Source organism: Ambystoma mexicanum, chromosome 2p (genome assembly GCF_040938575.1).
Source record: "Ambystoma mexicanum isolate Mex_15411 chromosome 2p, UKY_AmexF1_1, whole genome shotgun sequence".
Taxonomy (NCBI): Eukaryota; Metazoa; Chordata; class Amphibia; order Caudata; family Ambystomatidae; genus Ambystoma; species Ambystoma mexicanum.
The window spans coordinates 1,458,255,122-1,458,267,478 of NC_090923.1; the positions used below are offsets into that span (position 1 = coordinate 1,458,255,122).

Sequence of the window (12,357 nt, forward strand, 5' to 3'; positions counted from 1 at the left end):
GACTGCCAAAGCGCTCAGGGCAGAAAGATTTGAATCTATTAAAGACACGGAGGCGAGCATTATCCCTCCCTGAGGGAATTCCGCTAAGGAAATAATGAAGGATATGATGATCTAACATTCATTTCAGGCGCAGAGATGAGATCAGCGAATTCCCCTCCCTAACATGTCGTCTCTCTTTATTTTTAAGGGGAAGAGCAGAAAAACTCTCGAGATTAACTATGAATAAAAGACAGGTCTGGATACCTAGAAAGACAGGCAGCGAGATATGCAGCAACAGCCTAGGATCTACATCATTTTACAAGAGTCATCAAAAAAGAAGAGGAAGGCACCTGTAGGAAAGAGGCCCTTACATCAGCAGGAATGCTCTCATTGGAGGGCGAGACTGAGGCAGAGACTGAGGGCAGAGAGCCTCATGGGAGTTGTAGTGGAGCTCAAGTTAGAGACTTTTCCCTCATATGTTACAGAAAAAGTTCATTTTATAAAAAAAAATGAAAGTTTATTAAAAAGATGGTTATATTTGAAAGGCTGTGTTTGGCAGTAATAAAAGAAGAAAGCATAATGCTCGCCTCCGTGTCTTTAATAGAATCAAGACTTCCTGCGCTGAGCGCTTTGGCAATCTTCATTATACCTCACTGAAGTAGTTCAAGATCCATCATCTAACTTTGTTTTTGCACAAAAGGCCCTTTAGCCCCTATGCACTTTATAATATCAACTGTATTTTGAATTTTTATACTTTCATAAAAAGGTTGGAGTCCCATGAGCTGTGATTTAAGGTACTGGCTGCAGAAGTATTTGCAAGCTGTGTTATTGAAATCAGTAAAGAAGGGAGGAGGGGGTAGCCTGTGGTGCTTGTTGTATTATGTTATTTCCAATCCCAGTTCAGCCACAAGCTCCCGAAAACAAAATATAGGGATAGCCCGTGTTGTTATAACCTATGTCACATGTGACATGTCATAGCCAGGAACACTAGTGAAACTGCAAGTACGAAAAGACAACGTGCCACTCTCCTCATCAGATGTCAATAACTTACCCAGCCCTGGTGTTATTTTCACGGTACCAAGAACTTCAGAAATATAACTCCTGGGAGACAATCATAAAGGGGCTAGACAAGCGGCTCAAATATGCTACGGACCAACTTGAGGGGAGTTGTGTTAATTGCTGCAAAATAGCATACATTAATATTTCATTCACTGAGTTAACTTTACTACCTTTTAAGTAAATTAAGCTTTAGACATTGAAGTCAAAGTATATGGTTATCAAATGTTTGCAAATCAATAATGCTGAATTTCATTTGCAAATGAGGCCCTTCCATCGAGCTAGCAATAAGCACTACATGCATGGTAGTATGATGAGCTAAGCATATCTAATCTGAAAACCCCTCCAGCAGCTCAAGACCTCTAATTTGCTACCAAATAGGTTCTCTATCAAGATAAATGAACAATATGGCCCATTTTTCTTTCATTTGGTCCAAAAGATATTTTTAAATAGTCTATATTATTTGCATGGCCTCTGCTTGTTTGACATGCAAAAAATAAGTGTGCTTGTATGTAAAATTTAAGACCCCCTTAATCAAGAAACTGTATATCTGTTAAACAACTACAACTAGGTGACCTCATCTCACAGTTCATTTTGCTGAGTATCTGGCACTAAAACCATACTAAATTTATTTTCAGGAACTTTACTTTGTGGGAGGCAGCAATATGCAACATAAGGTATTGAATTGATATTGTATTTCTATCGCGCTCATACACAAATGTTTCAGAGCGCGACAAGGCAAGGGAGGGGAACAGGAGAGAACAAAACAACGATCTTACTAGGCCCAGTGACATTGAGAACGCGCAAGTGCATAGGAGAGGGGGAGGGGAAAAAGTTTAATGAAGGTGGGAGAAGTGGAAAGTGCGGAGCAAAATGAGAACAGAATAAATACTAATGAATACATAATAAAAGCAACAAAAATGCTAGTGCAGCCAGCAAGTGGGAAGTGCTGAGTTTAGGGCAGCAGACAGGGTAGGTCAGATACGTGCAAGGAAGGAGGGGGGCGGGGGGGACTGTATGGGTACAGATACAGACCCCAGTGCAAGGGGTGGCCTGGAGGCAGAGCGGGCGGGTGGCAAGGTTAGCAGGAGCTTGGGCCCGGAGAACAGAGGGTGGCCAGGTGCACGGTGCCAAGAGAGACCAGATCAGCAGGGGAGAGGGGGGGTGAATGCAGAGCAAAGAGGATGGTCTTAAGGTGCTTCTGGAACCGAAGCTGGTTCTCAAGTTTTAGAGGGGCAGGGAGGCTGTTCCAGGGGGGGGGGCAGCCGAAGATAGATCTACCCCCAGCTCATTTCTTTGAAAAATGACTGACCCTGAGGGAGTTAGAGGTATAGGAGCAAAGTGCTCAAGAGGGGAGATATTTGCGGAGGGATGGCTGAAGGTATTTTGGACCCAGGTCCCAGAAAGCCTTGTGGGCAATGCAGAGAGTTTTGAATTTAATCCTTGCATCCACTGGGTGCCAATGGCGAGATTTCAGAGCTGGTGAGATACGATCCCAGGGCTTGAGGCCAAGGACAAATCTTGCAGCCCTGTTCTAGATTAGTTGCAGAGGGCGGAGAGTAGAGGCAGGTAGATTTAGAAATCTAAACGATCATCTAAATGAGTTTTCAGTCGTGCCCGTGTCTAAGGCCAATGAGGCTGAGGGTCCAGGCACAAGTAACTTAAAACTCGCCTAGGGCAGAAAAATATCCAACACCGGGCCAGAGTACATATTCAACAGGCTTTATGGTTGCATTGCCTCCATGTGTGCTGAAGAAAGTTACTAACAAAATGAAAGGATGGATAGGATTTTGGATTCAAATGCAAAGGAGGCTCGGCGAGAAGTGTGGTGGGCGTCAATGTTAGGCCCTGGCATGCCAACTCTCCCAGTTCAGATGGTTATCATATTCAGACTTAGTCTTCATATAATACCTAATTGCTAGCCTAGCGCTCTTTTGTGGACAGTCTAAAATGTATTTTCATACTATGTAAGCAAGTTTAATACTTTAACACGTACTGCCTCTGCATGTCATACTCTAAATCTGGAGTAGTACTAAACAGAGTTCCTTGTGCTCCACTATCTAGATGCAGTTGTGTAGCATGCACTCACAAGACAATGTATGGCAGAATATTTTGCATAGGTGTAATACATTGGTTTAAACTAGAAAAGTGATATAAAATTGCTGTGTTTCTAATTTAACTCTTGAAATTGCATTTACTCTCCTAAAATTAGGGAGTAAAATACCCCCACATCAAAAGTGTATAGGGAGCATTGCGGCTGAGCATAGTGACTGATCGCTGCCCCAAAAACAGATGTGCTAAGCAAGGCAAGTGGAGCAAAAATGAATCACTTATCTCCCAATGTCAGGAAAGGTTCAAAACAATAGCAACCAGAAGAGCCCCTGATGTTTTATGGAGAGAAAGCAGCAAAAAGTAAAATCCTTCCCAACAACTTTCAGTCATAAACATCTTAAAGTAGTTGCACATCAGACCTTCCCTCAATGCAGGACACAGTCACTACTTTGCCCCCTTGAGCCGGCACTAGTTGTCGTTCCAATAGAATTACTTTCCTTTCTCATAAAACCTACTACAATTTGGACAAATAGTATTCATATGCATCAGTTGTGGTTATCACAACTGTATATTATAGCATACATGTAACTAACAGTGTTCTCTGGCAGAGCTCAAGCACAAGATGAAAAGAAATTAATTGGTAAATAGATTGACCCATCTCAGATTCCTGCAGCACTAATTAACCAAAAGTACAAAACTGAGTGCAAAAAGAACTCAGAAAAGGAATTGCATGATTCTTGGACCAAACTGAAGGACAAAGTTATCTTATGATGTCTTCTTATCCAGAGTCATTGTCACAAGGATCTCGTTGGACATAATGTTAATGCAGAACAGATTCACGCTTCTATAGAGATGAACAGTGCTGTGTAGACTTGGATATCCAAGTCTAGCAACAGAGCACAACAGTCAATGCATGTTTTTAGGGTATCCACACAAAGTAAATTGGGGTACAGTGAATCTTAACGGGTTTAGTTGGTCAGTATTACAAAAAAGCTTGTATAACTGCTGCTCAAGAAAGCCTCATGGACTATGGAAGAAAGAGGTTCACTTTCCTTACAGAATGCAATATGCCATCATACACTGCTGTTCCCTCTGCACATAATTTAAACTGGATTATGCCCCAGAAGAGTTTAAAGCATACAAACCTTGTCATCCTTAGGGGGACGGCCACGCTTGCGGGAACTTTGTTTTTCCAACCCCTTAAGATGGGATTTTGAACCATGGTTCGTTGAAAGGAGTAGAATCTTCTTAGCAGCAGCATTAAGGCTAGTCTTTTTCCTATCAGCAGTGACAACCTTTCTCTTACCACCAGTGGGGAGAATTTTCTTTTTCCCAATAGCCAATTGAGCTTTCCTCTTCCCATCAGTAGTAAGAGTCTTCTTGCTGTTGGCAGACAAAATCTTTTTCTTTCTTTCTGCAGGCAGAATCTTCTTGACAAGAACCTTTTTGCCATCTGAATTGAGAATCTTTTTGGTTCCCGATTTCTTCTTCCCCTGAGCAGTTAGAGTTTTTTTGGCAAGAATGTTCTTTTTACTGCCACCGGTGAGAGTTTTCTTCTTCCCAGTGGCAGAGAGAAGCTGTTTCTTTGTGCGCATGGTTAGCAGCTTTTTCTTTATTTCACGGTTAGGAATCTTCTTCTTCATTTCAATGGAAAGAATTTTCTTCTTCTTCACTTCACTGGACAGAATCTTCCTCTTCTTCACTTCACTGGAGACACCCTTCTTTTTTGTAACATTGGAGAGAGGTTTCTTCTTCTTTATATCTCCAGCGACTTTCTTAGCTCTACTGTCCAGCTTGCGTTTTTGTAAGGCTATGGTTTTCTTGCTTTTCTCCTCACTGGATTTGCCTGGTTTCTTTTCTTCTGAAGATGCCTGCCATGAAAAAGAAAGGTTTTAGCACACCATATTAGATGTAAAGTTGCACAAACTGATCATGCAGATCATAAGCAAGGACAAAATAACAAGTTACTATGCCACATCCTCCATTTGACTAACCTGTTCTTTAGCTAGCTCTCTGGCCTTGGCTTTCTTTAGGAACTCCTCCACCGCATCGACAGCGTGCTGGAATCGCTTACCCTTGGAAGTCTTACACATTTCTTCCTTGTGAGTATGGTAAGGCTTTAACTGTTCTACTCTAATCCATGCACTGACAAAAAAAAGAAATGTTTGATTGAGCCCAAAAGGCAAGGCAGCACCTTACAAACTCACACAGACCCATCATAACATATCCCATATACACACTTTTTAGCACATATGATAAACTACTTACCAGTAATAGCCTTTTCGGAGTGCTTAACTGTTTTAGAGTCGCAGGCTATGCACTGACTGCCATCTGACATTACCTACCAAGGGCATTGACAAGGGTGATCCTGTAATTGTATCCATATATTACATGCATGTGCTACCAACATTGCTCCTTACAGTGAACGCCTGCTTTTTAAAGGAGATTTTTGCACAGGCCTTTGGTGACTGGCTGAACAAACTATCCTTAGTGCTTTCAGTGTTCCACCCAAAAGCTAGACAAGACTTTCTAAAACTGGTAGTTGAGGCAGAGCAGTTGAGCTTCACTCAAGGGAGTTAAGAAGGCTGGTGGATAGGTACAGTTGAGCATCCAATAGATACACCAACAGAAGAGTGCACTACACAGATATACTGAACAATGAATACTCTAATGGTTGCACATACAATAGATCCAGTAAGTACTTCAATTGTAAAATTATATATATGGCAAATTATTTACCCAGTAAGCGTCTTTGTGGCTTATCTGCTTGGAAGCACATGCTTTGCATTGGCCGCCATCTAGTGCATTGCATGTTTTTCAAAATCAAAAAAGGCGGTCAACACGTGTGCCTGTCACCCTATTCCTATATTCTTTGTACAAAAGCCCATGATCCTTCAAACGTTGACGTCCTCAGATTGGTTTCCAACATGAGGCATGGATGTACTGTATGAAGCAGGGGCATACACAGGTAAGCAGATTGGGAATAGTTTAATGGGCAAATAACATGAGTAAAGCAAGTAACTGTTTATATTGATAATATATGAATATAATAGTCTTTAAAGGGCGTAATGTGGAGTGGGGAACAGTGCATCCGTTGCGCCGCTTCTGTCTCTTTTCTTCTAACCGTCCTCCTCGCTCCGTGTTCCATCCCTTGCGTTCCTCTCACGAGCCACCAGCTGGCTCCCACATTCTATTCATTACGCTGGATGCTACACATCCCCTCTCTTTAATAGAGAACACCTCCACAATTAGAATTCTTCATAATCTAATAAGTGTCTAGGTCTATTGTATGTTCTGCCAGCTCTTGATATATGATATATTTTATTTTTATTGCGCTCGTACACAGGCGTTTCAGAGCGCGACTAGGCAAGGGAGGGGAAACAAGGGAGAACTCAAAACAACGATCTTACTAGGCCCAGTGCAATGAGAACGTGCATGGGAAGGGGAAAAGGGAAAAAGTGCATGGAAGGGGGGAGAGTGGAAAGTGCAGAGCAAATGAGAGTAGATAAATAATACATTTTAAAAAAATAGAACAGAGGCAATAAACAGTGATAGTGCAGCCAGCAAGTGGCAAGTGCTGTGTTTATGGCAACAGACTGGGTAAGTCTGATAAGTGCAGAAAAGAAGAAAATGGGGTTGGGGGCTGCATGGGCACAGATACAGTCCATCCAGTGCAAGGGGTGGCCGGAAGGTAGTGCAGGAGGGCGGCAGGGTGAGTAGGTACCTGGTCCCAGGGGATTGGCCAGGTGCACAGTGCCAAGAGAGCGGGTCAGCAGGGGAGAGGGGGCGAGAAGGCAGAAACAAAGAGGAAGGTCTCTAGGTGCTTCCGGGACCTGAGATGGTTCTCCTCAAGTTTTAGAGTAGCAGGGAGGCTGTTCAAGAGAGAGGTCCCAGCCGAAGATAGAGATTTACCCGCAGCTCGTTTCTTTGAAAAACGATTAACCCGGAGGGAGGTAGAGGAGCGAAGAGCTTGAGAGGGGAGGTATTTGCAGAGGGATAGCTGAAGATATTTTGGACCCAGGCCCCAGAAAGCCTTGTGGACAATGCAGAGGGTTTTGAATTTAATCCTTGCATCCACTGGGAGCCAATGGAGAGATTTCAGAGCTGGAGAGATACGATCACAGGGCTTGAGGCCAAGGACAAGTCTTGCAGTCCTGTTCTGGACAAGTTGCGGAGATTAGAGGCAGGTACATTTAGAAAGAGGCTGTTACAATAGTCCAACCTAGAGAGAACCAGAGCTTGAGAGACAGTGAGCATCTGAGGGAAGGAGAGGAAAGGCAAAGTACCTCTGAGGAGGTGCAGTAGGAAGTTTGACGTTTTAGAGACCTCAGAGATATGAGCGGAGAAGCAAAGTGTGGAGTCAAAGGTGACCCCAAGGTTCTTAGCCTCGCAGGTAGGGGTAGGAGGCAGGCCAGAGAGTGAGGAGAAAAGGATGGAGGTGGTAACTTCTTCAGCACTTCTCTGGACGACTTCCGTTGCATATCTGTATCTTGTGACATGGAAAACGTCTTAACTTCATCAATCCTTCCAACACCACAAACAGATTTGTGCACACCAGACTTATACCCTCCATCCATTCCATACAATTCATCTCCTCTTACTCTTTCATTCAAAACCATCACACTCTCATTGTTCCATACTCTTCCGTCACTAGTGTTCAGCGCATGTTTAAACACCTCCACTCCTTCCACAGGTTTCGACCAACATCACCCACTCTCTCTCAGTACCACTGGAAGTTTGATTCTAACCCAACTTCCCACTTCTGGTAACCTGTCTTTCTTGTATCTCTTATTATCATACTGTTCCTTGTTGATCACCTGTCTTTTTTAAATATTCTCTGTCACATTGCTCAAGTCAACACCCGTACCAGCAACCGCATTCATCCATCCCGGGAAATAACTTAGTATTCGCTCTCCTTCCCCTGCTTAACTCAAATGGGGAGACCCCTGTGGTGCAATGCGGCATGAATCTGGGGGTCAACACCATTTATTTTACTTCCACTCTCCAATTGCTCCCATTGGACCATGCTAACTTAAACTTAATGGCATCCTTTATCATCCTATTATACCTCTCAACCACACCACTGGACTGGGGATGATAAATAGCACACACCATATGAACAATCAATCTCTCATCAAAATATTTCTTCATCTCTGGATTTAAACTGAGGTCCATTATCAGATAGTACCTCCTCAGGGTACCCCTCATGCCCACACACTTGCTCCAAAAACTTAATGACTGTCCGGGTCGTGACATGAGGCACTATGGTTACTTCCGCCCATCTCGTCAACATATCAATCATAATAATACAATAAGAAGCCCCTCCATCACTCCAAACGGGACCCAATATATCAATTGCAACCGTCTTCCAGACCCTCTCAGGGATGTCTCTCAACACCATTGGATAACTCGCTCCCACACACACACCGTCACTTTTCATACAAAGGATACAGTTCCTTATTCTTCTTTCCACTTGGAGATCGTATCCAGGCCACCAATACGTGTTTCTTATCCTTTGCTTCATTTTCATCATTCGTTGATGGCCTTCATGTCCTAACTGAATGATTTTGTCTCAGAGTCCCTCCGGCGTTAGCAGCTTGTCATTTCTCATTAAACATCCACTTTGGACATATAGTTCATGTCTGACATTACAAAACATGATCACTCCAGCCTCTGTTTTTTTTTTTTATTCCAATTTGCTTCTTCCACATTCTTTATTACTTCCAGAAGGGCATTATCCTTAGTCACCTCCTCATCCCATTCTTGTTTGGATATTGCTGCATCAGCAGTTTCACAAATAATTTCTTCTTCATCTACGTCCTCACATATAATAGCTGGTTAGTCTTGATAAACAATCCGCCGTGCAGTTATTCACTCCCGGAATATAAACCATGCTGAAATTGAATTCTTGCAGCCTAGACATCCATCTGCCAATCCTACTCGACACTTTGTCCAATCCTTTCGTGGCTAACACTTCAACAAGAGGTTTATGGTCAGTGTGAATTTCAAACTTAACACTCCATATGAAACTCCTAAATTTCTCCGTAGCCCACCTGATCGATAGAGCCTCTTTCTCTATGGTAGCATACGCCTTCTCCGCACCTTTAAGTAAACGTGAAGCAAAGGCCATCACCAATTCCTTTCCTCCATGATACTGTACAAGAGATGCACCCAGCCCCACATTGCTAGCATCAGTGGTGATCATTGGCCTCCTTCCTCTCACATAGTTTGAGAGTTGGAACTTTTGTTAAAGCTGCTTTAATGAAAGAGAATTCACTTTCACAAACTTAATTCAATTCAAATTTCTTATTAACTTTAAACATATTTCTCAAATTGACTATGATCTGAAAATCCTTTCATGAACTTTGCATAGTATTCTACCATACCAAGAAATGTTCTGAGCTGTTCTTTGCTCTCAGGAGTTACCATAGATTTTATTGATTCTGCCAACTCCTTTTTGGACGCAATACCATCTCCGGATATCACATGCCCTAAGTATTCAATCTCCTTCATATTGATTTTCGATTTCTCCTTACTCAATATCATTCCTTCCTCATGTAGTTTTCTGAAGACTCTCTCCAATCTTTTGTTATGCTCTTCCTCAGTGTTTGCATAGACCAATATGTCATCTTGGAAAATAATGACACCACTTTCGCCGTCTAGAATTCTGTACAGGACTTTCTGAAAAACCGAGGCTGCTGATATCAATTCGAAAGGCAGCCGCCAAAACTGATATAACCCCTCCGGGGTAATACATGCTGTTAAATGTTTGGAATCTTTATGTAATTTCACTTGATGTTATGCAGCAGTTAAATCCGATGTCGAAAATATTTTGTCTGGACCTACTGTAGAAATTAATTCCTGAATATTTGGCAATGGATGCCTTTCCGGGATAATACACTTGTTCAACACTTTCATATCAATGCATAACCTTATCTTTCGTGAGCTTTTCCTGACCACCACCATTGGTGACACCCATTCAGAAGCATCTATGCTCTCAATTATCACTTGATATTCCAATTTTTTTAGTTCAAGTTTACCTTCCTCTCCAATTGACAGTGGTACATTGCGTAGCTTCTGAGCAAATGGCCTGGTGCCCGATTTGAGTAAGATACGATGAGTAGCACCTTTTACGCATCCAATAGCATTTTGTTTGAAGATTTCATCTCAGATTCTCTCCATACTTGCATTAGCTCCAGTTCCTTCAACTAACACTGAATCACTCGCATTGGGATCCAAACGAACTTTTAATAGTTTTTGATGAGTCCAACTCAATAACAAAGATGCTCCATTCTTTGAAACATAAATGCGACCTTCCGCTTGTCTTCCCTTGAACATGAATATGGCATTGAACCAGCCAATCAACTCAATTTTGGCTCCACCATACGCCCTTGGTTTAATATCCACCTCATTAAGAAATTCTGGTCCACAGCTCTTCCATACTTTCTCTGGAATCAACGTATATCTGGCTCCCGAGTCTACCATCATCACAATGGGATGGCCGTTCACTACGATGGTTGTTCTCGGGCTATCAATTTCTTCACCTTCATCTGAAACCATAAAGACACCATCATCATGGTCACCACAAATCCCATTTATGTTTGATGATCCTCGCCTGCCTCTACAACACCTGGCAAAATGACCCCTGCCTCTCCAGTTTCTGCAGATAATCGTCAAAGCAGGGCACGTTGCACTGCTTGCCCAGTGTGACTGGCTCCCACATCTATAACAAGTTCTTGCCAATGTTCTCCCTCTTCCTCTTTGGGCATATCCACCTCGATTCTGGTGTTCTACTTCTTTCCTTTTATTTCTGTATTTTCCATCTTGAACAACTTTCTTCTCCGGATTTGACCTGTTTTCAACCTTTATCCTCCTATCCACTTGATGGTAGGTATTTGCTGCTCTGGTCTCATTTTCAATAGCCGCAACCATGTTTTCAACATCCGGTTGTACAGCACCAACCAATGCCTTGGTCAACATTTCTTTCATTCTGCTTTCTAAAGTCTTTACACATTTTTCTGTGTGTTCTACTTCTTTGGCCATTTTTAGTGCATCATCCAATGAGGGATCATCCTCCGCCCACAGTTTTTCCCTGACTTTACTACTCCCACATTCTAGCATGAACTGATCTCTTATTCTTTCTCCCAACCGTTGATCAAATTTACATGTCCTTGCTAACTTTCTCAATGCTGTAACATACTGTTCCACCGTTTCACCCTCTTCTTGAGCTCTCTTCCCAAATTTGTATCTTTCCAGAATTGTACTGATTTTCTTTTCATAATGTTTGTTCAATTTTTGAATTGCTTTCTCATACTCATTCAGGTCGCCACTTTCACCCACTGACAGATCTGGTAGATCTTCATACTTCTCCTGACCAGCTGGTCCGAGACAGTGTAGCAATAAAGACTTCTTTCGCTCTACACTGTAATTGGTTCCACACACCACACTGGCATCATTTTCAAATACTTTAAGCCACCTCTTCCAAGGTAGTATAGGTTCCCCAATATCAGGCATGAACATTTGAGGAGCTGGTACACCATGCATGGACATATCTCCACTGCATCTGTGAGCCGTGCTGATTAAAAATGCACTTCTTGCTTCCACTCTCCTCTATTTCAGTGTAGTTTATGAAATTGGGTGAATTCCTTTATTTTACTGCACGTTCTGTGGCCAAATGAAGATGAGTCATTTGCTGATCACTTGCAAAAATATCCAGCAACTTTGTTATACAAGTACTGCTGCAAGGATGAGGGTGATCATATCATGATTACCCGGTAATATTGTGATGTAATGCTGTAATAAGGGTGATCGGATGATGATTACTGGTTAATGCCTGACCTTATGATGGCCAGCGAGTCAGTCGACGGGTAATCTGCTTCCTAATGCTTTCAATTTCAATATGAAACACTGTAATATATGCACATGCACGCAATCCTCTTCGGCTTCCCCTTTTTTTAAAAAAAAAGTATGCAGATGGCATCGTTAGCTGTTGTGCCCCTACCTGCAGTCGGCCGGAGATCCTTCTTAACGGCCGTGGGAACATCCTCATCGCCACTGAAGCAGGGGCATACACAGGTAAGTAGATTGGGAATAGTTTAATGGGCAAAGAACATTAGTAAAGCAAGTAACTAACTGTTTATATTGGTAATATATAAATGTAATGGTCTTTAAAGGGCGTAATGTGGAGTGGGAACGGTGCATCCGCCGTGTCGCTTCGCAGTCTCCTTTTCTTCTAACCATCCTCCTCGCTCCGTGTTCCATCCCTCGCGT

At 42.5% G+C, this 12,357-nt stretch overlaps 1 protein-coding gene across 1 annotated transcript in view; it reads right to left on the reverse strand.

Annotated features, from left to right (window-relative positions):
• Positions 1-12,357, reverse strand: part of GLYR1 (glyoxylate reductase 1 homolog) — a 713,235-nt gene that overhangs the window by 470,064 nt on the left and 230,814 nt on the right. The window contains exons 4-5 of the mRNA XM_069646033.1: positions 5,082-5,232; positions 4,233-4,958 (exon numbers count right to left, since the gene is read on the reverse strand). Of these exons, the coding sequence (XP_069502134.1) occupies positions 4,233-4,958; positions 5,082-5,232 (877 nt within the window). The remainder of the gene's footprint in view (positions 1-4,232; positions 4,959-5,081; positions 5,233-12,357) is intronic.